The 27,866-nt window shown below is 37.4% G+C and overlaps 1 protein-coding gene across 1 annotated transcript in view; it reads right to left on the bottom strand.

Moving 5' to 3' along the window:
* The window catches only part of LOC127396025 (atrial natriuretic peptide receptor 1-like), a 34,302-nt gene extending 7,187 nt beyond the window's left edge, over nt 1–27,115 (bottom strand). Inside the window, exons 1-17 of the mRNA XM_051643574.1 lie at nt 27,065–27,115; nt 25,966–26,062; nt 22,847–22,979; nt 20,302–20,425; nt 18,770–18,874; nt 18,096–18,198; nt 16,484–16,629; nt 14,480–14,552; nt 12,094–12,241; nt 10,557–10,643; nt 10,146–10,289; nt 9,098–9,219; nt 7,956–8,097; nt 3,003–3,051; nt 2,079–2,183; nt 1,002–1,121; nt 43–136 (exon numbers count right to left, since the gene is read on the bottom strand). Coding sequence (XP_051499534.1) covers nt 43–136; nt 1,002–1,121; nt 2,079–2,183; nt 3,003–3,051; nt 7,956–8,097; nt 9,098–9,219; nt 10,146–10,289; nt 10,557–10,643; nt 12,094–12,241; nt 14,480–14,552; nt 16,484–16,629; nt 18,096–18,198; nt 18,770–18,874; nt 20,302–20,425; nt 22,847–22,979; nt 25,966–26,062; nt 27,065–27,115 — 1,843 coding nt within the window. The remainder of the gene's footprint in view (nt 1–42; nt 137–1,001; nt 1,122–2,078; nt 2,184–3,002; nt 3,052–7,955; nt 8,098–9,097; nt 9,220–10,145; nt 10,290–10,556; nt 10,644–12,093; nt 12,242–14,479; nt 14,553–16,483; nt 16,630–18,095; nt 18,199–18,769; nt 18,875–20,301; nt 20,426–22,846; nt 22,980–25,965; nt 26,063–27,064) is intronic.
* Between the last annotated feature and the right edge of the window lie 751 nt (nt 27,116–27,866).

The raw sequence follows: 27,866 nt of genomic DNA, 5'->3' as shown, positions 1-27,866 counted from the left end.
ACTATCGAGAAGAGTATCTGCTATTTTTGCTATATAACTTACTATACAAAAGACGGTCAGTCTTCTGTTTTTCATGCATTAAATCCTGAGTTCTTTCAGAAACCAGTATCTCCAGATGTTTGCTGTATTTCTCCATCTAAATAACATACAAACAGAATTGCATAAAATAATCCTTTTACTGAAACAGATTCACAGTTGGATAGAATCTAAGCATTTGAATGATTTTTCTTTGAAAACATTCAGGTAAGCAAAGGCTCAGGCCTGAGTAAATTTTTTTCTTAGAAAACCCAAAGATCAGATTCCTCCCTAGGTAGATTTATTATTCTAGATTTCAGATTTTTGTGAGCATGCAAAAGGGCAGAAGCCAATTCCAGGCTTTTCAAAGTCTGTGAAAATAGCAAGGGTCTGATCCAATGCAGAGACCAAGCTGCAGACATGCATTTAATTATGCTACCAAAACCAAAGTTATTTAAGTCTCAACGTCTTAGCAAAAGGTCATAGCGCTGTTTTGTAAACTATCCTGCTATGCTGTGCTTTTTGCATCCTTGCTCTGTGAGGCAACAGGCTGGGAAGACAGGAATTGCTTTTCTGTGCTGATGGGTTTAAGATACTCCGCTCAAATTTGAGCTGTAAATGTGCTATTTGTGGCATGCAGGGATTTTATATCACCAGTACTGTGAGACCATGATGGAGCCACTGGAAAAGGGGAATATAGTTTCTTTAGAGTGCTTTAAAAAACAAACAACATTTGACTGAAGAGACAAAAGTGTTCAGCCCCAAAAGAAGTTGAGAAACTTATGAAAAACTGGCAGACATGAAATGAGAAGGAAAGCTGGATCTCAAGCAGAACTGCTGCTTCCATCAGCCCATTAGAGTTCAATGATTGTGGATTTCCTCATCAAGCTAGGGGTATGAGATCAAAAAACAAACTCAGAGGATAGAGGTGAAAGTTATTGCAAGTGAGCAGATTTATTTGTATTGGATTAAAAAACTAAATTTACCAGAGTCATCATCATGTCAACAGGGCTAACTTTATTAGGATTCATCTTGTACAACATTTTCTTGACTTGTTCAAATGTAGGCCTTTGGGCTGGATTATTTTTTCTGCACCTTCTGATTAACTGCAGCAGGGAAAGAGAGAGAAAAGTAAACATCCTTTTATAATTTCAAGCACAGACAGTGTTTCTTAGTAATACCACTATTTTCTCAGCACAAACTGTGCACGTGAAGCCGTATCTGGTGAAAAGCGGCAGAGCTATACTGAGGTCTCCAGAGTTCTACACATCCATACTGAATGAAGGATGTTAGCTCATGACAGGGCTGCTGCAGGAAACCTGGAATTAGATACTCACATTCCTTTTGCCAAACACTGCTTAAGCTCTTGTGTTGTGCTTTAAGTGTCATGCTTTTGGAGACACATACTGTTTTCAGGTGACTTGTCTGTACACAAAATTCACAAAAGATTAAAAGCAACTGCTTCTTAAGAACACTAACTCCTCACTAGAATGCAGTGCTGATTATGAGAAGTTTGTTACCTTTTGGTTGCTATGAACCACCAAAGGTGAATTACATAGTTCTTAAACAGAAACAAGCCACAATCTTATTCTGATTTAAGTGAATGGGAAGGAGTTTTACTTTGTTTTATTAGGCAGTTTGAGGCTACTGAACACATAGACCTTTTGCATGAGACTCAAAGCAATCTTATACTTTGCCTGAGATGCATACTTCACGATTTGAAAGTTCATTGCCAGTAAGCTAAATAGATATTACTAATATAAAATATGTATGGACCTCAATATTTTATAATAAAAAGGAAATACACAAAAATCAATGATTGAATATTAAAGCCATCACTGATGACACTGACAATTTGAGGGAACAACTGAAGCCTTGAATTTGTCAGAATGACTCTTTTTTAATTAAGGATATTAAAGCATTTAATCTTGCCTTGTTTGAGATATACTCAACTTCTGGGTTGTTCACTTTCATCAAATGTAATATTACCAATAAACTCCTGTAATATGTCTTAAATTCACATTAATAAACAATTTCTGTACCAAATATTGTATCCTGCTCACCTCTATATAATCTGTGGGGCATGGGCAAGAATTCTCAGACTTTCCTGAAATTAATTCTGCCAAAGGTGGGCACCAAGAGTATTCAGCTGAATGTACTTCATCTTTCTAGAGAAAAAGGGATTAAACAATGTTGAAACAAGTGTATTACTGTGACCATCATTACTTTTATGACACCTTCCCTACCACTTCCAGATCAGTTTGTTTAGTTTTATTACATAAGAGTAAAAATAAACAAACCAAACAAAAAACCCAAACCAAACCCACAACCAACTAACAAAAAAACCTCAGCATATACTCTGTGGCCTTGTCCAAAAGCTTTTTCATGGCCAAAAGACTACAATCTCAGTTTTTATATATAGCAAACAACTTTTTTAAAAAATTAATACCTGGCATGATATTGGAAAACTTTTGAGAAATCACAAAGCCTACATTGGCCTATTATCACAATGGATAGAATGGATAGAAATGGAAGAAAGACAGTTTCAGGTCTTCATTGTGTTTGCCATTTAACACTCATCACAAGACAAATGCAAAGAAAACATTTTCCTTACAGAGAGCAGCTCATTTACTCTTCTAGCATATTCTTCCCACAAGATGACTCACTGAAAGGGCCTATGCATGGCAGGAAAAGGAAGGTGGAGAAACAGGAAGATGTTTGGCATACCTCCCCCTTCCACCCTTCTGCCATTAAGCCTCATAATGCTAAACAAAAAGCAACTTTGGAGCTACATTATTTCTGTCACACACTCTGCCTCAGAGTTCTGAAGGGAAGACTGACAGATGGATGAGAAAGCCTTAACTGCATGTGCCATTGGAACTGAATTTTCACCCACAAAATCAAGAAGAAAATGCATGCCCAAAAAATAAATCAAATGCAGAGTTTGGTTTGTATCTGCAGCAGAAACAGAATCAAAGTTTACTTACTGGCATAGGGTCACTTCTTGTAGCAATTTCTAGTAAAATGATGGCATAACTGTAGGATAAGAGCAAATAAAAATCTTAACAAAACAACAGTTAATGGAGTCAGTGATTTCTTCTTTGACTGATTTCTTATGCTTCTCCATTTTATGGCTGAAAACCCAGTATCCCAAAAGGAAGGATGGCAACAGTGCTGCTGTTACTATTCTGTTTTCTGAGATCTGTCACCTATAATTTCATAGCAGTCTCCTCCCACAGTTAGCAGTCTCAGAGATGAAGCATCTGAGTTTGATGGACAGCAAATCCATTTTCTCTGGAAGAATTAATGGAATCGAGAGGGCATACGTGCAGGAACTTACATGATACCTACTGATTAAACATATAGAGTAAGTTTGTGCCGTAACCAAGGGGAAAGAGCAGGAGCAGGTTCACCAGGTTCATCTACTGGAGAAGTGCCTTCTTTTCCACACAGATCATTGTTCTGGAAAATCTCAGTAAGTCAGTAACAAGACAGTGTGTCCAAGGCACATCTTTTACAGTAAGCATTTTTTCTTGTCTTGTCTGATTCATACTTTCATCATCACTTTCCTCAGATCTTCCTCAGGTCAAACACATTCATCAAGAGTGAAGAATGGAAAACATGAGGTAACAACTGGATGTTCAGGCTCCTTATTTAACTCCCTAGAGATTTTTTAGAACAGTGATCTCTAAGAAGCCAGAACCTGCTCCAGCCAACAACCCCATCAAAGATGCTCTTGCCTTTTCATATATTGAAACTGTGTAATAATTAACTCCTCACATGTATGTCTACCTAAAAAAAACATTTATTTTTTGGGGGAATACTGGTATGCAATCTGTTGTATTTCTAATGGTTGCTCTGTTCTGTAAGGCATTCTAGCTGTAAAATGGAGTATGTCTAACTCTCAGTCAACGTGTGTACTACGCTAGAAATAAAGAAAGCATATGAACCATGATGAATCATCTTGAGTGTCATTAGAAGACATACAGAGGATAACCAGGGGATCAGGCCCAGACAGCACGGGTTTATGAAAGGCAGGTCCTGCCTGACAAACCTGATCTCCTTTTATAACCTGATGACCTGACAATTGGACGAGGGAAAGGCTGTGGATATTGTCTATCTGGACCTCCAAAAAGCATTTGACATGGTTCCCCATAGAACTCTCATAAAAAAGCTGGCTGCTCATGGCCTGGATGAGCACATGATCTGTTGGATCAAGCACTGGCTGGACAGTCAGGCCCAAAGAGTAGTGGTCAATGGAGTCAAATCCAGCTGGTGGCCAGTCAGAAGTGGTGTTCCTCAGGGCTCAGCGTTGGGACCGTTTCCATTTAACATCTTTAATGATGATCTTTATAAGGACATAGAGTGTATTATCAGTAAGTTTGCAGATGACACCAAGCTAGGCGGGAGTGTTGACCTGCATGAGGATAGGGAAGCTCTACAGAAAGACTTGGATAGATTGGATCATTGGTCTAATGTTAATGGTCTGGGCTTCAACAAGGCCAAGTGCTGGGTCCTGCACGTGGGCCACAACAACCCCAGGCAATGCTCCAGGCTTGGGGAAGTGTGGCTGGAAAGTGTCTGGCAGAAAAAGACTTGGGGGTTGTAATTGACAAGGGGCTGAATATGAGCCAGCAGTGTGCCCAGGTGGCCAAGAAAGCCAATGGCACCCTGGCTTGTCTTAGAAATGGTGTGACCAGCAGAAGCTGAGAGGTGAATGTCCCCCTGTACTCAGCACTGGTGAGGCCACACCTGGAGTGTTGTGTCCAGTTTTGGGCACCTCAATTCAACAGAGATATTGAGGTGCTGGAGTGAGTACAGAGGAGGGCAACGAAGCTGGTGAAGGGCCTAGAGAATAAATCTTACGAAGAACACTTGAAGGACCTGGGAAAGCTTAGTTTGAGAAAGAGGAGGCTCAGGGGAGACTGCATCAGCCTCTACAACTACCTGAAAGGTCATTGTAGAGAGGTTGGTGCTGGTCTCTTCGCACAGGTGATTAGTGATAGAACAAGAGGGAATGGCTTCAAGCTGCAACAGGGTGGGTTTAGACTGGACGTTAGGAAAAAAATTTTCACGGAGTGAGTGGTTAGACACTGTAATAGGCTGCTCAGGGAGGGGGTTGAGTCACCATCCCTGGATGTGTTTAAGGGTCATCTGGATGTGGTGTTGGTGGATATGGTTTAGGGGAGAACTTTGTAGAGTAGGGATGATGGTTGGACTCGGTGATCCCAAGGGTCTTTTCCAACTGGAATAATTCTATGATTCTACGAATAATGTAGAAATTAATCTGATAATATTTTTGTGCTAATTTGGGGGTGATCTGTCAGTAGCAAGGAATACCAGTTCTGGTGAGATAGCAAAGCTGAAACAGATTTTCAAGGAGAGTAATTAGATTACAGTAATGCTGATCAAGAAGTATTTATTTCATCCAGCTTCAGGAGCAGTGTTCAAAAAAGTCTTAACACAGTGGATAGCAAAATTCACATAACAATTACAAATCAAGAGGAGCCAATCTAAGAGAAACTGTGACTGCAAACAGCTTCTGCAGCTCAAACAGGAGCTGCTTTCATGCTCCCATTCTCATTTCCATTTTAGCTTTCCCATCTGACCAACACATTCTCGGAAGAGCTTTAAAAGCAAGTGATTCATCTGTAAGAGTACACAAAATTACAAATCCCACTCGTGCAGTTTCCACTTTTTTTTTTTTTTTTTATTTGGGCCATACCTTCAGAAATATTAATGGAAATTTTGCACAGATGAAAACTTAGGATTTCAAGACTGAGTCAGTGGTTCCTGGGCAGTGAACCCACATACACAAATCAGGAAAGCTTAGCATCTGCTCATATAATCAAATACAAACTGTGGTGAAATGCAGGTTCTGAAGAATAGCTCAGTTAAAGAGACAACTGTTTTAATTCTGCAAGGTAGCTGTCTATTTTTCTTCCCTAACTGCATGTTGCCCTTCACTTTTTTTCTGACTTCATCTCTTACTGGTTTTTCCTTTATACGAAGAAAGGATTAACGGCAGTACAACAAAAGAAGACCTGGATTTTGGAGACACATGGACTGACAGTAAGGTAAATTCAGCAAGCATTCACTGAATCTGTCAAAAGCTTATTATAGTAATCTATGATATGGGCAAATCACCTCTTAGCACTATTTTAAGAGGAGTCCTTGGCAGGAAATGGCTTCATGAGGCCAGGCTGCCTGAATATTCAAGTAATGATATCTAACCTGAACAGCAACAAGCACCAAGGACACACTTTCTGGAATACATTTTGGCTGTAGGGCAATGATAAACTACAATGCATAAAACAATCCTAAATTTACCGCTCAGTTGGAGCACAGTGCTTTCTAAGACCAGTCCATGTTGAAAAAATAAAGACCCAACACAGGACAAATTACAATAGCCAGAAATATCAACACAGTGACAAACTGCCTTTAGCTAAGCTGATCTGAAGCATATTCTAAGGGCATGTTTAGATCTACAGATAAAATACTATTGAGACCTCAAATTCTTGCTTACATAATCTGATATAATGGATACAAATAATAATGTTTTAGCGCATTGTATATGCATACATTTCTTTACAAGGGAATAATGGGCATTAATCCAGTAAACCTCATAATAATAATGTCTATATATAATTTTTAATTAATCCTAATTGAAAAAAAGGGGGAAACTAAAGAACATTCTCTGTTTCTGCAACTAATTTTTCTATAAAAGCCTATGAGGCTTTTATAGAACAGTCACTTAAGGCAGTAAACATTTGTTGTGGCCTACTGCAGGCTGAAGTAAAACTCAAGAGCTTTTGATAAAACGCAGTAATCAGCTACTCTTTGGTAAATGTTGTTAATAGACAGTGCTAATAACCAGGCTTTCTTCTGCTCAACTGTGTTGCACTATTGTAATTTCAATCTCCAACTGAAGTTGCTTTCTTTACATTATGCAAGATACCTCAGTCACCAGGTAACAGAAGACTTCTGCTGGGCTGGGAACATGGCAAGAAACAGTAAAAGAAAAGGGCCACAAAACATCTTGTAGCACCGTTCTGCATTTCTCCCTTGAAAACGCTTTTAGCAAAACTGATGGAAATAGGCAGACCAAGGAAGCATCACTGTTACGAAACAGAATGCACCAACTGCACAGTGATTTTTCTACTTACTGCAGAAAATTCATGTGAGAACCAAGAAATATAGGTATTTAAAAAACAAACAAACAAACAAACAAACAAAAAACTTGTTCAGTGACTTTTTAATTGGCTTATTATTTCCTGAAACTCAATTACAATCCTGCTTATCTGAAAAGTGGTTGGATAGAAACTATCCACCACTGGAAAGGCTAAGCCTGATAGCCAAATAAGCCATTGCAAAGTGATTTCCTATAAAGGCTTTCAGAAGAAAAGGGACAGAGCTAGTCATGAGTCAATCAATTTATTTTTCCTACCTCTATTTTTTCTCTGGCAACCAAATATTGTCATGTTTTGTACACAGTAAGGTATTGAAGCCAGTTATAGAGTTATGGCATGCATATGTGCATTATGACATCATGGGAAAATGATGCTAGTAATTTTTAAGCTATTGACATTACTGAAAATAATCTACTTTTTCATAAGAAACAGGGGAAAAAAAAATAAAGGATTACTAGATAATAGCAGATCTTTATACCTTTTTATATACCAATCCACAGTAACTCCTTAGAAAGCATTAGACCAGCTCTGCATTTATATAATGTCAGTGAATTCAGTATTTGGTTATCCAGCTTGAAAGAGAAGATTCTGTGATATCTATGCTGTTCTGTATTCCAGGATGAATCCTTTTTAAAAGACAATTAAATATCTATCTGCAGTGACCACAGAACAACACAGCCTAATTGTGAATAAAGAATATTCAATTTGAGATTATATTATTAAGTGCAAGAAACAGAGAGAGTTAACTACCTGTAGACATCTGTCATAGAATTGGGTTCAAAGTCTGAAAGGGAATGGATTTCAGGAGCTGTGTAAATTTGCATGAAATGTTGCTGGTATGAGCTTGACCCCTCAGGAGAATCTTCTTTTCTGTAAGACTGCAAACCATAATCTAATATGGAAGAAAACAAGAAGCAAACTATTCAGCACGTACTTCTCTTAAACACATGTATTAGTAGACAGTAACAAAACTAGTATAAAGGACTTAATTTTCCTTATTTGAAATACACATCTTAGTCTAAAAATAGTGAGTGTCTGGTGGTCTTGTCCCACTAAGCCAATTGCAAATACTGAATCTTTAAATATTTGGGTGACACTGCATGATAGCAGGGAAGCTGAACTACATGGCCCCTTCCAATTAGAATTATGTTATGACCTTCTAAAATTAAACTCAGAGAATAGACTAATTTCAAGTACAAGATTTAGCATGCATAGAATCATAGAATCATTTAGGTTGGAAAAGATCTTCAAGATCCCCAAGTCCAACCTTTAACCCTACTCTACCATGTTCACCCTTAAACCATATCCCCAAGAACTACATCTAGGTGACTTTTAAACAGACCCAAGGATGGTGACTCTACCACCTCTCTGGGCAGCATGCTCCAATGCCTGATAACTCTTTCAGAGAAATAAGTTTCTGTTCTACTCATTCCCTGATCCTCATCTGTGGTGGCCGTTTGCTAGAGCAACTACATGTTAGAAAGACTAAACTACTGAAAACCAGATGGACAGGTTTACTTGCACACCACTAGCTTGAGAACAAAAGCAGCACAAATGTGAAACACCTTTGCAGCTATACTTTTGGCCTACCTTAGAAGAGACTCTCAGCATGTGACTCAGCATCAGAGAGGAGAAAAATACAAGTGACTTCAGTTTTATTTCTTATACAAAAAGCACTCTGCTGAGTGTATGGGAAGACTGGATGCAGATGTCTTATTTTGTCTGGACTGACCTCTAATTAAGATGGTCCTAGAGCTTCACTCTTTATGTTGGAGGTCACTGGAGTTTTTTATAGACCTCCCCTATCACTTATTTATGAGGTTTGTTTAACACAATCATATTAGTTGGTTAGCTGGATAATTTTTAAATTCTGTTTCTTATCTTCTCATTACCTGTAATTTTACAAACCCATCGGTCATCTATCACACAGTTAGTAGACTTCAACCGTCCATGATACATTTTGTGGTGGTGAAGATATGCCATTCCTTGGGCAATATCAGTAGCAAAAGAAAACCTGAAAGACAAAAATCAATGAGCTCGTATTTCCACTAAGCCTTCCCCCAAGAGTGGCTCCAAAGCCTACTGAAGTTTACAGAAATCCTCCCTATGACTGCAATAACTTTCAATTTGTGACACTATGATAACTTTCAAAAAAATACTTACGGTGGGTTGCTGAAAGCTCTTAACTCCCACTAATCTGTCTGAATCCACATGCTTTTAGCCTCTTTTAAGACAATTGAGTTTCTTCTAGAAATTCCTAATATCTTTGTATCCTTCAGAGTGCTTTCAAATGTTTACAAGATAAAAAATTCTATATCAATTTTCTCACTTTATTTAGAGGGCACCTTTCTTAGAAACTTTTTCTTTGCTAAAGGCAACCTAAGACAGAAGTAGAAAGGGTGTGCCAAGATGAAATTATAAAAAAACAATGTCATTGCCTATGTGGAAGTTTCATTGACAATGTTAACTCATTTTCTGTGTTGGTAAATATATAAAGCATTGGTTGGTATGCTAATAATAATTAGTATTTCCTCACAAACAGAGATTCAGTGATTTTTAATTAAACAGGGATCCAAATATATTTGAAAACAAACTTAAATCACATGGTAAAATGTTTAAAAGAAGTGGGTTGAAAAGTTATTGGCTTAGCTTGACCAGTGCTAAACACGATTGCTCAAAAATCCAGAAGGCAAGTTTGGCTATATATTTGAATTAGCTTTCTTGCTTGCTTGCTTGCCTGCCTGCCTGCCTTGCCTGTCTTTCCTTTCCTTTCTTGATCTCCTTCCTTTCCTTTCTTCTTCATTGTCTCCATATCACAGTGCAGGCCTGTCTATTCAAGGACTATCTATCTAAAATTAACATATTTTCCCAAACAGCACATAGCACGGTTTGTATAATTTAGCTTTTCAAAAGCTCTTGTGTTTGTATTTTTTCTTCTACCTGAAACCCCAGTTCAAAGGAATGTCTTCATTTAGCAGAACATCCCTCAGGCTGCCTTTGGGGCAGTACTCTGTCACGATGGCAACATTTGGCACTTCTATACAACCTCCAATGAATTTGCAGAGATTGGGATGGTCAAGTTCCCTGTGAAAATCAAAAGAAATCACAACACACTTGGAATTTTCATGGATGTCTCTCCTGCTTTTTGTAGGGTAACTGGAAAACCGAGTGCCTTGTCTCACAATGTAGAGAGAGAAGTAAAACAGGCATAAGGAGATCTGGATCTGGTGTGAAAGTAAAGTTTGAAAGAAAGAGGAAAATGAATTTACAGTAACATTTAAACAGATTGTAACCCCTAAAGAACCAGTGTAAAAATGGCAAAACATACACTTCTCAGGTTTCACTTCTTACCTCACTTGCTTTACTTCTTTACGTATGGATTTGGACAACGTGAATGCCTTCTTCATTATTTTCTTGATGGCCACTGTTCTGCCATCACTGAAACAGAATGAAATGCTGTTTGTAGAATTTTACACCAACTTCATAAAGCAAACAGACTACAAAAATGGACCAGATTTTTTTTTTTTTCTACAGCGGGCAGCTTCGTATCTCTAGGGATGAGGCACAGAATTTAAGCATGTCCATATGTGGATGTAAATCTGAATCTGAGTGCGTGATTGGACCCTGTTTCTATAAGGGAAGCATTAGTGATTATATTCAAGCATCCTTCATCTGTGAATGACATTTGGAACATGAGAATGCTGGAGTCAGTTCAGGCAGTTGGGTAATGGACTAGCAGCAAAGGAAAGGTCAGGGCTAGTAGAATACACACAGAAACATCCCTGCTATCTATTGCTTCTGTCTACTGCTTTGGAGATCAACCAATTATATTTAAAATACTTTTGTTCTCCTGAGATGAAAAATTCCCAGCAATGAAGCAGGTGAGTTTGATAGCAGAGCAATTTTCCTTGGACGAACAAAGGAATCGAGTGGAGATACATGCAGGAATATAGTTGATAACCACCACATGAATACAGAGTATAGGGTCTGTGGTGCAGGAGATGTAGCTGCTTCACCAATGAGAAAGGATGTCCCATTCTTACATCTTTCACCCTTGATGATTGTGTCTGACTTTGATTCATCTGAGGATGATGATGATGAAAATGCCATAATTCAGAAAGAAGCAGCAAAAATGCTCGCTAAAAGATCTTGTTAGGCACAGTGTCTCATCAGTGAAGTTGTGATTTTCCAGAACAGTGACCTACTCTGAAAAGGCAGCTGCTCCCCCAGCCAATGATCCTAAGTATGGTTCTCTCTCCTGCCCTGTGTATTCAATGGTAGGTAGTACTTCCACTTTTGCACATGTTCTGCCCCTACTCCCTAACTCTTATTGTTATGGAAAAAATTGCTTTCTAAATAGCAGGATATGGCTATACTGTTTGCCTGTAGAGTTACATGATGTGTACCTTTATAATGTCATCCACAGGTGACATCCTCTTGCATCTGCTGTCACATCAGCTGGTTTAAGGACAAGATTTCTAAAATGCTACTGTACGGGATTACACTCTGAAGTGCAAAGAATCTGGATATACTATGCCTTAATTTTAGAAAAAGGTCTGCATGAAAGCCTTGGTTCCACATATATTTGAACAGTATGGGCCATTCATTAACAGATGCAAGACACATTATGCAGTCAGAGTCTTTTAACAAGTCCCTAAGAGAAAAGGAGAAATCACAGCCAATATAGAAGCCTGGCATGTAAAATATTCCACAGGCAGCATGTGGTGCAGAAGTCAGATGATGATATTAACCTACTGGTTTGGCCTAACTGCAAGCTACTGAATTATTTATTGCACCACCTATTAACAGTAAAGTGGCAAGAACCAGAAAGCAAAATGAAACTATACTACAGTAGCAGCTGCAATAACTGAGTGATGCGTTGACTTACTATCTCCCAGTCTGGGTGAAGTACTGTTTCCCGGACATGGTGGCAGCTGCTGTGCAGGAGCTCAGAGCAGTGATACAGCTGGCACTGGAGTCACTGGGTGCTGGGAGAGCACTCATCATGCTTCCTGTGGCTGTCCATACTGTGCAATCTAAATAGGAGATGGGATGAGAAAAGGCACCTCAAGATACATATTTTTGCAAAGGCAGGGACTTCGGAGGCAGGCAAATATAAGGAATTCTCCACATATTTGCATCTCAGCTGATCTTTGTTAAGATAGAAAGCCATTGCTTAGATTGTGACTGCTGTATAAAAAGTTAAAAAAAAAACCAAACTCAGACACTTCCAGATTCATTGCCAGAGATCTTTCCCACTAATCCTCAGGATTTGATGCAAGTTTCATTCTGCTGTGCTAGGAATGATTCACCCTTGCTGCTACTTAGATGTCAAGGGCAGAACCCAGGGAAGCAGAACACGCCCTATACCATACTTTAACAAGTCTATTTGGAGCTCCTACAAGACTGTAAAGTACAGGGACGTGAGAAGTGATTCTGAAACCAGAGGAAAGTCAGAAAACAGCAACAATACAGTCAGATAAAAAATTACAATCAGTGATTTCAGTGTATGTTTTTTAATCTCTGTTGACCAGCTCAAGGTACCAAAATGGATTTCAAAACAAATTTGAGGATTTACATACTATTTCACCATCTTCAGTTAAAACCCAGATTTATACAAGTAGTCTCATCACTGCTGAATAGTCTCAACTCTCCCTGGTATCAGTATCCAATAAAGTGTTGCTGAGGAAGTGCAGCATCTCACTTGACATCAGGACTGCCATGTTTCCACACAATAGTATTATCCATAGGCAGTTCAAAAGTGCATTGACATTTGGAGTCTTTCTACAGCATTCCACTCAGAATTACTTTAGAGATCCCTGAGATAGTTTTGATAATGAGTGTATATATAGACATGCATACCTGTTTGTGTATATATACACACACATATATGTATATGATGCAATGTACCTAAAAAAAGTTATCTTGAAAAAATAAAGCTAATGTTTCACAGTGCCCTGGGTATAGCACTGCTGATGTGTTTCCATTAAGATAACTGTATATTTCAGGCTACTATGGCTATCTCTGGACAGCTGCCCCAAGGAGAAATACTGTCTCTTTCAAATCTCATCAGACCTCATTACCCTTACGTCTTTATCACTCCTAGGTCTTAAACAGTATTATTGCTTCACAGGCTTATCTCCAAGAAAACTGTATCTTTAACCTTGAATTTTTCAGATTTATTCTTAATGTGTTCTAATATCTCTCAGTCTCTTCTCACTGTTTATCATGCAATGTAATGTTTATGACGTCTTCTAATTCACCATCAGCTGAAAATTTGCTCGTGTTCCATTTTCCTATAATGAAAGACACTCTTAATTGAGTGTGTCCTTTCTGTTTTGACAAATATGCATTGAAATTTAATTTGGTTTATGTACTCAAAATAATTTCTAAGACAACATCTACTCTTTTCAGCAATGAGTGTATCGTATCAAAACTACATAGAAATTGTTCAAGGCTGAAAGTATCTCTACTATCTATAAACACAAGAATGTCTGGACACTTCGACTAGCAATGCAGTAACATAACACAGATAAAGCAGATATCTTTCTAGCAATTCCTCACTGAGACAGAAAGTGAAAGAATGTACATCAGCACAGACTTATCAACTTCAGCAGACTTCTACATATTTACCCTTTCTGAGGATATAGGCATTGTTTTCCTTCTAAACAGTGAACAGCAGAGTAAATAATCTATACTTATTTAAAGAGCAGTATAGCAAAGCATGTAATAACATCTGATTTTATTCTTAACATGTTTACTTAGAACTAATTAAATATTTTATGACAAGATGGTTAAATGAAAAAACCTCTGGACACAATGAATAGTGTTTTGCAGCAAGTCTGTCATGGACAGCATACACTGAGAGAAATTCAGATCCCATTATATCCCTCATTATATTTGTGCAAATCCAGAGCAATTCAGTGAGACCAATTATACAGAATGATGCATCCACTGAAGCAGCTGTAATTTATTTTGTACAAGTCCAAAGGTTATATGTTTATTTTGGGATATGTCTGTCTTTTATTAATTGATAAATCACTATGAAGAAAGAAAGAAAATATGTAAAACCACTTTGACATTTGAAGTTTTAATAAGCAAAACTATCCATGTTCAGCTGACAGAGGTTACAGGGATGAGACTTTGGATATATCTTTCAGAAATTATTCACCTTTTGTAAGACCCCTGAAACATGAGGGTGTACTTTTGTTTTAAATTATTTCCTTATCTTATTAAGGGAACCAACCATAGTATTAAAACAACAGGTAACTAACCTTGTTTGATGCATGTGAAGTCTATAATCCAGCTTTCATCCCAAAACATCTTTTGTTTCTGATACTGAAACCACTACAAAAATAAATAAAATAATTCTTAGGTAGCTCTGTTGACTTTGAAGGAATTAAACCTGAGATAATTTTTTGAAAATATGAAAGTTTATAAGTATCCAAACAAAATACGATGTTTAAGCATCCAACATACATCTTATGAGTCATGTTAGAACCAAGAGTATTAATAACAGACTTAGAAAAAAGTAGCATCCAATAAATAAATTAAAACCTGTACATTCTATTCTTGAATCTAATTAAATGCCATATTTTGCATTGGCTACAGACTCTCCATTATTATCAGTATTTGTTTTGCACTACATTTACATCTCAGCCTGGACATCAGATGAGTGGTTTACATCACCTTATGTGATGGACATGTCCTATGCTAAGTATGTGCATGACAAGAACACATTACATCCCAACCCCAAGATAAAGAGCAGTACATTTTATATCCTGTAACAGAATTAGCTCCTGATCCAGAAATGAGGTCATATTATGTCAAGCACTCTAGAATATTAGGTAGGGATTCTGTGGCTGTTAACAGGAAGAATTATACAGAAATGCAAGAAGAAAAAAAAATAAGCAAACAGAATAGAAAAAACATAGAAAAACAGCAGAAATAATAGGTAAACTTTGCGACAAGACCTTTAGATAAGCCTATGCAAGGCCAAGAAACTCAACTGCTCTTTCTAAAATCTCAATTGTTTAAAACTGTCTGAACTTCTCATCTTCCCTTATTACACATTTCTATCAGATCGTATGGTTTTAAACAGGATAGTCACCATAAACACATCTTCACAACTGCCCTGTGGACTATGAATGCTCAAATATTTTTCAAGAGTGCTTCCATTCCTAACTCACAAAGCCACACAGAGAGGCACAGAGTAAAGAAAACACCTAATGGTGATTCAAGCCTCCTGCAGCACCTCACTCAGTGGGCAATTAGCCTTCTCTTGCTCATTCCCTCTCAGTGTACTTGCCTACCTCAGATGCTCACTGCAACTGCAGTACAAGATGGAAAGAGAGGGAATCCCTGAGGAAAGAGGAGCCTATGGAATCATAGGCCAAACCCCAAACAAATTACACATACTATGTACATCAATATAATGAATCTACAACTGCCATATTCACCTGCTAAATCCATTCTAAGAAATTCAGAATTGTTTTTCAGAAATGTAAGGAATGTAAATCTTCTTTTTGAGAAGAACTGTGAAATAAGCCATAATAGCATGCTGTCTCCTCTTTATACAGATGGTTTTATGTAATGGTATCAAAATTTTCTATCATATTCACTGTTTCCTCATTCTCTTTTTATTTGTCCTTCTTGAGTCTAATAATTTATAATTATTATGCAAAATTAATCACTTTGAACTGAACCAAACTGCTTACACTGAGAAAATGAGTCTCATAAAACACCAAACCAAAACAGAAAGAAAGATCCTCTTCTCATTATGCCTTTTGAGAATATCTCAAGTTGTATGTTTTTCATTTTAAGTTGTGTTTGGACTCTTGAGATTTAATGGCCTCAGATGAACCTATTCCCTTTATGAATTTAACTAATTTGTTTTTTAATTAATGTATACTTCTGGCCTCCAAAAGGTTTCCAAGCAGTTAATTTCATAAGAAAATTTTATTCTAAGAGAAATGTACTGTTGCTTTACTGTCATCTCCAAGTTCCTATGCTGCGAAAAATACCTTCTTCCTTTACCGTTATATAACCACCCCTGTGTTACATTCCTCTTCAGTCCTCTTTCTTACAGGATAAAAATTCCTAGGCCAAATAAGCCTCCCTTCAAAAAGAAGCCAAGTACGTTGTTTCTTTTTATCCTTCTTTCTTCCATAGCACGCATTCTGGATGCAGAAGAAAATCTATACAGATTCTATATTCTAACTAATGCAAATCCTGGAAGTATGAGAAATGAAATAGAAGAGTAGAGAAAGCATACTTACCATGACTGTCAGAATGAAGCTGGTGAAGACTAAACATACTGGTAAGGCAATTGCTATCCAAGCATGTGCAGAGAGTGGGCAATCCCCACAGTCTGCTGGACAGATAGAGCAGCTTTCTTCTTCCTCACATAAGCCATCTCCACAGACTGATTAGAAAAGGAAACACATATCAGAATATTTTAAGGCAGTTTCATCCATTCATGAGGTTGCATACAGATTTCAAGACATGATTATTGAGCTGGGAAACCTCAGAGTACCCGAAATAATAAATTTTGAAAAATCCAGAAATAGCATCCCAGCAGCTGAATGAGTTTATTAAGTGATACAGAATCCCTTCGATCAGATTAGATAGTTAAAGACATCAGAGCCTTTGACATGTTTTGCCTATAAATCACTAGATCACTACTTTGTTTCTTATTGTCCATCTGTTTTTTCTGAGGTTTAAAGTTCCTCAAGGCAGGCACTGTCTTCTGTATTCTTTGTACTTTATCCAGCCCTTGAGATCTCCAGAAGCCAGCGACCCTTTCTCAGTAGCAGCAGAAGACACTGAATGAAACCTTGCAATCCCTAATTCAAGCATTTTTTTTTTCTCCATGGTCTTGCGAAAATTGTCAGCACTATCAGATGTAATTTAAAACTAATGGTCTAAAGGACAAAACTCTCTCTCCCATATCCTGAACAGTTTTTCAATTTTACCTTTGCAACGAAACTAATATAATGCAAATTAATATCATGCTGTACTTCAGCCTTCTGAACTGAGCTGAATTATTCTGTCATTTAAAATTAAAAAAAAAAAATAAAAAAGAAGCTTCAACAAAACAAAATCCACTGTTCAATAATAATTATGCCTCAGTCCATTTAATTCAAATATAACACCAGGATAATCACAGATGTCACTTTTCCATAGGGGTAGAGCTGCATTTTTACAATTTCTTTTCTAATAAATTTTAAGTTTCCTGGAAAACTCAGCTGCAGCTGTGTACATTCAAAAAATTGCAGAAGAGTTGGTAATAAAAGTACTATGATGACATTCCAATTTTACCCAACATTTTTCTTCAAGTTGTATGTTTATTTTAAAAGTCCATTTTTAAAATTTTACATTGCTAACACAATTCTTAAAAGTTGGTTTTGCCTCCCTGCATACAGCTATACTAAAGTGAATGAAAGACTCATTACTTTGGGAATAATTGAGTTTTAATGTGAAAAAGGGAAGGAAGATGGCTTTCTGCTTTCCAACACTTTCCAATACAGTAAGGCTAGTCTGGTGACCTTCACATGAAGTGTTTCCAGATCCTGACAACATACTAGATGGAAGAATGTTTTCACATCCCCAGCAACTGCATTACCTGAAGCTGTTAGTCATGGTGTTTGACTTTACCTATTTGACAAGACGGGTTCCTACTGTTCTAGATTCATGAGCAGGTTAGAAGCTCAAACAATTCTACAGATGTTCAGTGTTATGCAAAGAAGAAATTTAGGAAGACTTTTGTGTATTTTCAATGGGAAGGAGGGGAGGAGTCCCTTTTGCTCTTGGTAACCATGCAGAAATGACAAAAATACGGAGATTTGCAGTGAATAAGGATTTTCCTGACATAGTCATTTCATTTCATACCTACTGCAGGAAGGACTGTGGTTTTTGCTTCCAGAGCAACTTGCAGCCTCCCAACTCTGATGTGTGCAATGAGAGAAGTCACACCCACGTGAACCAAAACCACCTGCCAAACAAGCGAATAAAGCAGCAAGCATCACTTGCATACATCAGGCTGTTATAACAATAACTGTGCAATTATGGTGACTTTAAAAAGAATGTGGGTGTTTTTTCAGAATCAGGAAGGACAGATGACTGGGGAGACAGAAGCAGGAGAGACAACTCTTGTGGGAAAGGCAGGTCTGATTCCTGTCCTGGTGTGTATTCTTTTCAGCAAGTAGGGCTATCAGCCTCTGCATTCTCCCACGTTTGCTTCCCTGTTACTTCTGCTGAGTAGAAGCCCCTATAATGACCTTATTAAGTAGTGATATTTACTGTTAGTGTAGGCCTTAAATGGACAGATTAGGCTATTCTCTTCCCTCCCACGCCCAGTATTTCTACTAAAGGAGTAGCACTGTGAAAAGCTGCTACTTCCAAGTCAAGTCAGTTGGGAATTGGTACTACTCAGGCATATGTATCACTTACACACGTAACACTGACAAATAAATGAGATGGGGAACACATACATGAACTGTCACTAAACTACTAGCAAATAAGCTCTGGAAAGAGTAAACCAGGTAGAATCCTGTATACCTTACCTTGGCAGTCCAGTTTCTTTGGCTCATTTTGCCGGCTGTAGACATAGTGTGAGTAAATATCTGGCCATCATCTGGGATCCACGGACCACATATTCCTCCTCTACCCTGTCAGACATATTGGTTATGTCAGTAAATCACAACACTATGAAAATCCTAGCTCCTTCTCTTTTACTTTCTTAAAATGTTTTGTGTTCTCTAACCACAAGTAAACTGGTATTTTATAAGCAAATCTATTAAAATGCCAAAGCATAAGTAACACTGATTTGTGATAATGAAAGACAAAATGAGAAAGAAGCCATTGTGCTGCCTTGCAGTTAAAATATCAGTTATTTTTTTAAATTCATGAGCCAAAATGTGGTCTCAAATTTTAACTGCAGTAATTCTATGAAGGAAACACACTTGCTCAGGATTTGCTGTATTAGTAGAACCAGAAACATACTTATATCCCACTTTTTATAACTGCCTAATAAGGCTTTATTTCAGTTTCACTTTTCAGAAAGCAGCATTTTTTTTTTTTTTCCTGTAATGAAAAAGGGAGGAATCTCTTCTGTGCCTTTTTGCAGACTGTTTCTCAGTAAAGCTGTTAAAATGTAAACCTCTCAATTGCAACCAGAGAGGATTATTTTGGCTATCTGAAGATCAAGCACTTTTTTGTTTGTTTGAAAGGATCAAGTCTGTCTCCTAAGTCCAGGTATTTCTTCAGGCATTTCTTTCAGTGCACTGTAAGACACAGGTGAAATAAAGAGAAATGAAATTCATGTTGACCAAGATAAAGTGTTTATGGAAAAAAAAAAAAAAAAAAAGGAAAAAAAAGGAAAAAAGGAAAAAAAACACACAAAAAAACCCCAAGTCCCAAATTGTATTGTTGAGAGTCAGAACTTGAAATACTCATTCAAAGAGGGACAGGCTATTATGATGAGCCAAGCAAAGAAGTTAAGAATAGATCCTGCTTACACTGCATGAACAAATCTTATCCTGCATTTTTATTCCTTTTTTTTTCTTTTTTTTTTTTTCTTTTTGTTTTTTTCTCTGACCTAATACAGAAAAATCATTACATCTCAGGATTATGTGTATACAGGCTTCAGCTCTACAAGTCACAGCCAGTGATACTCACCCTGGTAATTCAGACTGATTGTTCAGGCTCTCTCTATAAGTTGCAGAGAAAGTAACACCTCCAAATGACAATTCTCCCTGCTTGCTTTAGAATGAAATCACCTCTTTCTTTCTTTCTCTATTAACTCTTGTAGAGATCTGAGTCAAGTAATCTCAAGGAGATGAAATTGGCCCCAGTAAACATAATAAGAGATTCTGAATACAGCCTCATCAAAAATTCCAGCCATTTGCTTTGCAGCCTCAGCATCCAGTGCCGTATTTCTAACACTTACAGATATGCTCACAGTGGTTTTAGCGAACTACAGATTTAGTCTAATTGTAATCACAGAAAAGACTGCATTAACTTGCACCTGGTTATTACAGTGATGTCTTATCCAGTGGCAAGAACAGAGCACATGACACTGCACCATTATACTAACCATGAAGGCCAAAGGACAGGAGTGAATGTTGGCATGGTGGACACAGCAATTCTCCCCATTTGCATCTTTCCAGCTGGCAGGGCATTCATGCTCCTCACAGAATTGCTTTGCAGCAGTAGCATTGCTAGCCAAGCAGCAGAGAGAGAGAGAGAAACTTTTATACTTGTTCTGCATTCCCCAAAATTTCAAGAAACATATGAGAGCCTGTTCTTTACCCTTCACAGATAGATTAGCAGCAAAAACATAGTGAGGTAAACACTGTTACACCATTTTGTCTTCTTTTGTTTTGCTTCTGGTTGAAGCACTCCTACAGCAATAAAGATTACTGTCAACTGGACCACTGTCTACTACCACATGGTAGGGACTTCTGGCAGATAATACACTGCAAGCAGGTACCAACCTCCACTTATCTCCCCTTACTGACCTCATGACCAGATGGGATTACTTGGCATCACTATCTCTGACACAGAAGAAGATAACATGACTCTGCTTCCAGTACTAGAAACACACGTCCTTAGCTATTTCCATTCTCAGGGTTTTCAATTACATACCCTAATCTATGCATGTGATTCAAATGTATCAGCTCTGCCTTTAGACCACAACACAAACAGCTAAAAACTAATTATACTGGACAATAATATCAGATACAATTCCCCAAACCAAAAAAGTAGAGCAAAAAGTGGACTTTATGAATAGACTGTTCTGCCAAACAAGGTCGGCCCTTTGAAAGTTCATCCCTGAAAGGCAAATGTAGTTAACTGGAAATGTGTGGTGCAACACTTTCCCCCACTGTTTCCTCACTTACACTTTGAGATGGCTATTGCCCTAATAAATTTTGCTTTAACAAAAAATTATTTTCCACAAACATGTTTTACTCAGTAAATATAGCTAGACTTATTGTAGGGTCTAGTTTAAATGTTATGCACTTGTGATGGATGTCTATAAAGCAATTTCAGCACCCCAGGATTTATTTATCGGTGTGTTTTTAACGAAGGAAAAAATTGTCAGTAATGAGTAGATTTAAGACAGAAGACTGCACTATAAGAAATAAACACAAACATGGGGGATTATGTTCGACATAGACTGTATTCATGGTTAGATTTACAAAGGTATGAACATGAAACCTGAGATAACCGAATGTTGTCAGTCCCCAAAACATCTAAGCAGATGAAATATTAAAATCTATTGGCCTTTGAGCCAATGTTGGGAGTTCAAAAAATACTTAAACAAGTCAGTGCCTAATTCCACCATGTATTTGTCTTTATGGCTGCTTTTTAAATTTACCCTTTATTCTGTTCTTTTGTAATTCAGTATCTTCATCATGGCTTCACCCAATTATGTTGATGCCCACATGTTGACTTGCCAGCCTAGCCATATCTGAGTCAGCCACTTGAAACTTAAATCAGATAGTCTTCTAGTTAAAATGAGGTGCATATCTGATCCCTTTGAAGAGCTGCAGCATTAATTTATCTCTTTTGAAATATTTGCTATCTGTGTCTATGTGCAAGATATGTGTAAGTACACAAAGAGCAAAAATTTACAAATTCCTTACTGCTTTAAAAGAGTCGGTGTCCCTGGAAAGACTTAAAAAAGATTCATTTCCAAGAGGAGATCAATCCTGCTTTATGGTTAAGTTCTTGGAACTAAGTTCTTGGAACTACTACTATCCATACATTTCAGAAAATGTGAGAAACAAATTTTGCAAAACAGTGTAACCATAGTACACAGATGATCAAAATACAGTATCAAGTTTTTGCCATTGCAAATGGATTCTAGGTCATCTTTTAATATGAAAAAAAAATAATATCTGGATAATAGCTTTTACAATCCGAATTTCGTGGTGTGAAAATTTAAGACTGGCAGAGAAAAGAATGAGGTTTTCCATAAACATCTCTTACATTAACAAGTAAAGCACAGAAAGTGGGTAAACACAGCTGCAGCCTCTGTCCCAGACATTGCTGTATATGGATTGAGAACTGCTATGTATAGACAAAAATGTACAATCAGGGAATATTAGCCTTTTGGCAGCCTTTCCTGCATTTAACCTCTGTTGCCTACAGTTAACAACACAGTCTTTGAATTTTTATATAAAATTTTTTACTTATTTAAATCCCACAGAAATCAAAAGAAGTTCATCACTGAATTCAAGGTTGGGCCAGCCTCTTTTTCCTATCAATGTTGTACACTTCAAATACACTTACGAATTAGTATAAGACAGTTATTTTGGAACTCATGATTAAACATCAGCTGTAAATTCTAGAGAATGCAAGCAGGAATTTACAGAGTTGCACTGAGACAGTAAAGCAGAAACAGGATGATTTGCCCTACCCTGAACCATGTGAGCAAGTATGCCATGATGGCTGCTTTGACAGCAAAGCCATTGCAGAGGAAAAAATATCAGGACAAACAACTATAAAAGAGTTCAAGAGATGCAAGGAATTAGCAAGGAGTCCCAGAGTATGTGTTCCAATTATACTACTGAAGAATTACACACAGAATCCCCATATACTCATGACCACGAAAGCAGTTTTATAGGAGGTAATACCTGTGAGAAAGGATTCCATTTTGCACTGCATATTGATAAAAACTGTCTGAAGCAAAGACTGAGTAGGTCACGTTGAAGAATTCCCCGCTCACAGCCTTTTCTGGAGGCCTTTTCACCCATGCCATCTCCAGGCCTAGGAACAACACAATCATAGGCCAATATACTTGCTACTGTTTTCTACTTTACAGATGCATACAAATGTAAAACTTTCTCTGTAGTGATTTTCATCTATCATCCGTATTGCGTTTTATGAGCTCAAAACAGTAATACATTTTATTGGTTGTAAATGTAAACACAAATGTACATTATTTGAACAATTATCACACTTAGAAAAAACAAATCAATTGGAGAAATATGACAAATATGGTCATCTTATCTAAAGTAACTCTGCACTGAGTATACTGGAGTGCTTCTTGTCCTGATGTATTTGGTTTCCTCTTTGATCAGGCAACAAACATTGCTCTTCATCCTTGGCTGCTTTCACTGAGACACACATCTTGCTACATAAGAACAGACAACTGCAGCACAGATGAAATTCAGTCAAAATGTGTATCCTCATGAGAAATAAATTATATATGCTAATAATTATATATTTAAGAAAGTGTTCTCATTTTATAAAACCATACCACATCTAGAATAGAGAACAGTAGAAGGAATGCTACTCAGACATCTGTCGTTTTCCATTTCCACACTTTTAATGGGAAAGATGATTTATTCCAGTCCTATCTCTTATCCCTGGGACACCTTATTATCTGCTCTGATCCAGGGAATGAGGTCAGATAAGAGGTGGGTTAAACAACACTATCAAAACCTTCCCACTCCATTCACATGCCTTTTTCCATATTGTTGGATAAAGGTTTTAATTTGCACCACATCAAATTATTTACAACATGCAAGTGTGTAGCTTTCAGTGTCTCAATAAGTTTTAAATCCCTTCTGCAAAGGATAGGTAAACCTGCCCTTCAAGATATCCTTGTTTTGTTGTTGTTGTTCAATTATAAACCCTATTATTACTTTGGAGTTCTTTTTACCAGTGTATTCTTCACTCGCACTGTTAGCAAAGCTGCTATTTTTTTCCCGTAAACCTAATTTCCTTTTAGATATAAAGAGCAAATTGTAATATAAACTCCTGAAGTCTGATCTCCCTTGAAAAGCAAACAATCATTATAAATGCTAACACTGTGAGAGAAACTACTACACAAAGATTAAAAAAAAACCACTACTGTGATTTGCACTAAAAGGTAAGAGAGAGCTGAGCTTCAGAGACTGTGTGAGACTGAAGGCAAAAGGTCAGCATAAATTTCAGCTAAATTACTTTCTACTTCCCTTTAAATGTTTCACAAAGATAAATAAAACTCTTCTTTCAGCAATAGATACTCCCATATCTAATTGCTTTGAAGATCTTGTGTTAAATCCACAGCAATGAGATGACAGATGGCCTCTTGTTTTGCTTTCAGCAATGCTCAGAAGATGACCAGAAGAACCAGAGAAAGGCAAGACAGAGCCTGGAGTTCATTCTAAAACTGGTTTTAAAGGGTATCTGTTAATTAAGCAACCTACTAATTTAGATTTCCTTGTACTCAGTTGACACTTTGATTATTAGTAAGAACCGCTTTAAACAAGTCATCAGTTCTGATAAATAGCTATTTCAATGTTAAAGTAATAGTAAATTCACACAGGGATAATAGTCTGGACTCATCAATCATCTAACAGTCTTTGAGACAACATAGACTCCCTTTTTGCAAGGAGTCACATGGGAAAAACAAGGCGTAATGGCTACAAATTATTCTGAGGACTGGACTCCAGATGAAAATTTTTCAGCATGAGAACAGTCGGACATTGGAATAAGCTCCCAAGGGAAGCAGTGGATTCCCCCACACTGGATAGTTTTAAGACTTGGCTTGAAGAGTGCTGGGCCATCTCATCTAAACCATGTTCCTACCTAGAAAGGCTGGACCAGATGACCCTTGAGGTCCTTTCCAGCCTGGCATTCTACGATTCTCTTAATTTCTTTGTTCCAACAAAACTCTTTGGAAAAAGTTTAACAGTAATGTTGAGCTCAGAGTGTGTCTCGGCAGTATATTTCCTGGAGTGTTTTATTGGTACTACTTTCTCAGGTGTTTTTTTGTTGTTGTTTGGGGTTTTTTGTGTGTGGGTTGTTTTTTTTTTTTTTCTAAAAATTGAAACACATTGTCTCTGCTTTTACCTTTCACAACATAAATAGAATTGTTCCTTTACATCAGTCATTTATCAGTTAGAGGCACAAAATCACAGAAGAGTTGAAACTGGGAGGCACCTCAGGAAATCAATTGGTCCAATCCTATGTTGCTCAAGGCAGGGTCACCTAACACAGGTTGCTCTAGATTTTGTCAGAGTTTGAAGACCCCCAAGGATGAAGAAACTCCAACCTTTACAAGCAACGTGTTCTACTGTTTGACCATCCCTACAGTATAAAAAGTTGTGGGTTTTTTTAAATTTAAATTTAATTATTTCATTTTCTCTTTAATTATTTTTCAATGTCAAAAAATCAAATGCCAACATAAAAAAATATTCTGATTATCTCATCATGTAAATTAATTTTTGAAACTGACTGGAATAAGTCGTTAAAGATCTCAGATTTTTTTTTTTTAATATTAATGAAATACAATTTTGAGTAAGGTGGAAAAGCATGACACATAGAATCAGAGACTTTGCTTGCTGGCTGGAGGGTTTAAACACAGTTCACTTTTCAGCTGCAACTACAAAACTTCAGCAATGACTCAAAAGAAGTTTTTGCAATGCAGAGCTGCCTGCCTGCTTTGTTTGGATTAAGGAGGATTTGTTTTTTTAATAAGAAAGAAAATGTTTTCAGTTTCTTTCTAGAGGAAGGGATTCAGCTGTTGCTATTACTTTTTCTTTTGGCACCTATGAATATTGGACAAATAATTGCTCTGAAGTATCTTTTAGTTCTTTATTTTCACTTATTCCTCTAGAAAGAGAGGTTGTCACTGATTCAGATGCTTTCCACCACACATAGCAGTAAGCGAGTTAAGTATTATTCTGAGTACTTCAATATTGGGTTTTCAAGTACTTGCCAAGCAAGAGATGATCTTCCTTGAGCATCTCTTGGATTCACTCACCTCCACAGTCCAGCATGTTATACTCATCTGGATTTTCCAGGGGCCAGCAGTCATAGTCTTTGTTATCTAAATCATGCCACCCCTCCACTAATATCACCTGCCAGAAAAAAAACATACAGATAGACTCCAGTAACAGACAGTATGGGAACAGGGAAAGGATGAGTTCATCTCCAAAGTTTGTATTTCTTCTAAAGAAATCAAACCAAAACCAGAAACACAGCCTAGCATGTTTCGCTTTCTTCTGGAGTAAAAATGACAGCTTCCTAGGGGTATTCGACTTGATCAGTATATTATTTTGATCTATCCAGAAATTAGCCATGAAACAATGAGAGGACTTAACTAGCACTTACATTGCAGGTGTTTTTTCTACAAAGAGCAGGCAGTTCTAGAAGCATATGTACAGAGATATTTGATTTAAAGAGATTTTTTTGTTCATTTTTAAAAATGGCAAACAACCCTGCTCCAAACTGCTCAGTTTCTTTTAGTCTTTTACATGTCAATTCTTTGAATGAGTAATTTTTTGCTATAGCTTTAATAACAATACAATGTTAATTATATAAATGGTAAAATATATAATTTTCAAAATACTAAGACTGCATAAGACTATTACAGATAGAATAGAGCATCCATTCTACCATAGTAGCATATAGATGGCATAGAAAGAGAAGTAGAACATACTTAATAACTGCATATACGTTACACATTATAATAGATAAAATGATCACAGATTAAAAAAAACATGCTGGGGCATAGATGAATATAACATATTATGCTATGATAATACACCCTGGTCTTACTCCAATTCTAGTAAAAGAAAATAGTTTACATTAATATAAACTGCTATTATTTTTGTATATATTACTGGAGGATAATTACTGGATTATACAATTAATCAGTATTCATGGCATAAGACAGAATTACACAATTGATTTTTCTAATATATTCTTCTATTACTATTTTTTCCTACATTACTCAAATAACATTCAACAATTGCCTGGTATAAACAGCTATATCACTGCAATAAGCTATATACGCTTCTTTCTGTATGCACAGACTAAAGGAATAAATTCTGTTAAGCAAATCTACATAGTTTACCTACCAATAAACTGAGGCTTCGGAGCCCTAAGGCTGGTGTTTTAGCAGCTCTCATGCTCCCTAACATGCACCCAGTTCACAAAGTGTCAGGGTTGTTTCTGATGTTGCTGTTGCTGCTGAATTAGATACCCCTGCCTAAGACGGGGGTGTTGCTAGGCAAGCGCATCCTGAAAACTCCAGCTGCTGCAGCTGTTCTACCTGCTCCTTCCCTCTTCTCCACTACCCCACTTCTCCTCAGTGTAGGGCTGAAACAACACTCTGCACCTCTTCTGAACCTCTCTGAAAAATAACTTGTCTTGTGGGCAGCCCTGCTCTCAGACCACTGAAATTTGTGCCCCTATCACCTCAAAGCTAGAAAAGCAATGGGAGGATTTTATTTCACTGCGTTGTCGAATTTGGGCAGCACCTGACACTTAGGCAGATGGACTCATACCACGGAAATAAACACAGAGATATAGCTTGGCTTAGGGGAGGAGACGTCTACAAGCTTGAAAGCAAGACAAGAACACCTACATAAGATAAACTGTGAGACAAGGGGCTGGACTCAGTGATCTCCTGAGGTTCCTTTCAACCCAAATTGTATTAGATCCTGCAACTTCAATTTCTTAGTCCCTGGAAGTGTCAGACAACTTCTGCCTGAGAAGTGTCCTGCTACATACACAGGTATAACAGACCTCTGTGTAGCCATACTGGTACAATAAAACAATAGATGTGTTCATTACTATTTCTGCCTGATGAAGTCACTGACAACACAGAACCTCAGCTGTGATTCAGCTCCCTTCAGTGTTTCCCTGCATTTTCTCTGG

This window comes from Apus apus, chromosome Z (assembly GCF_020740795.1).
Source record: "Apus apus isolate bApuApu2 chromosome Z, bApuApu2.pri.cur, whole genome shotgun sequence".
Taxonomy (NCBI): Eukaryota; Metazoa; Chordata; class Aves; order Apodiformes; family Apodidae; genus Apus; species Apus apus.
The sequence above is the reverse complement of the archived record's forward strand: the minus strand, read 5'-3'. Positions and strand labels throughout refer to the sequence as shown.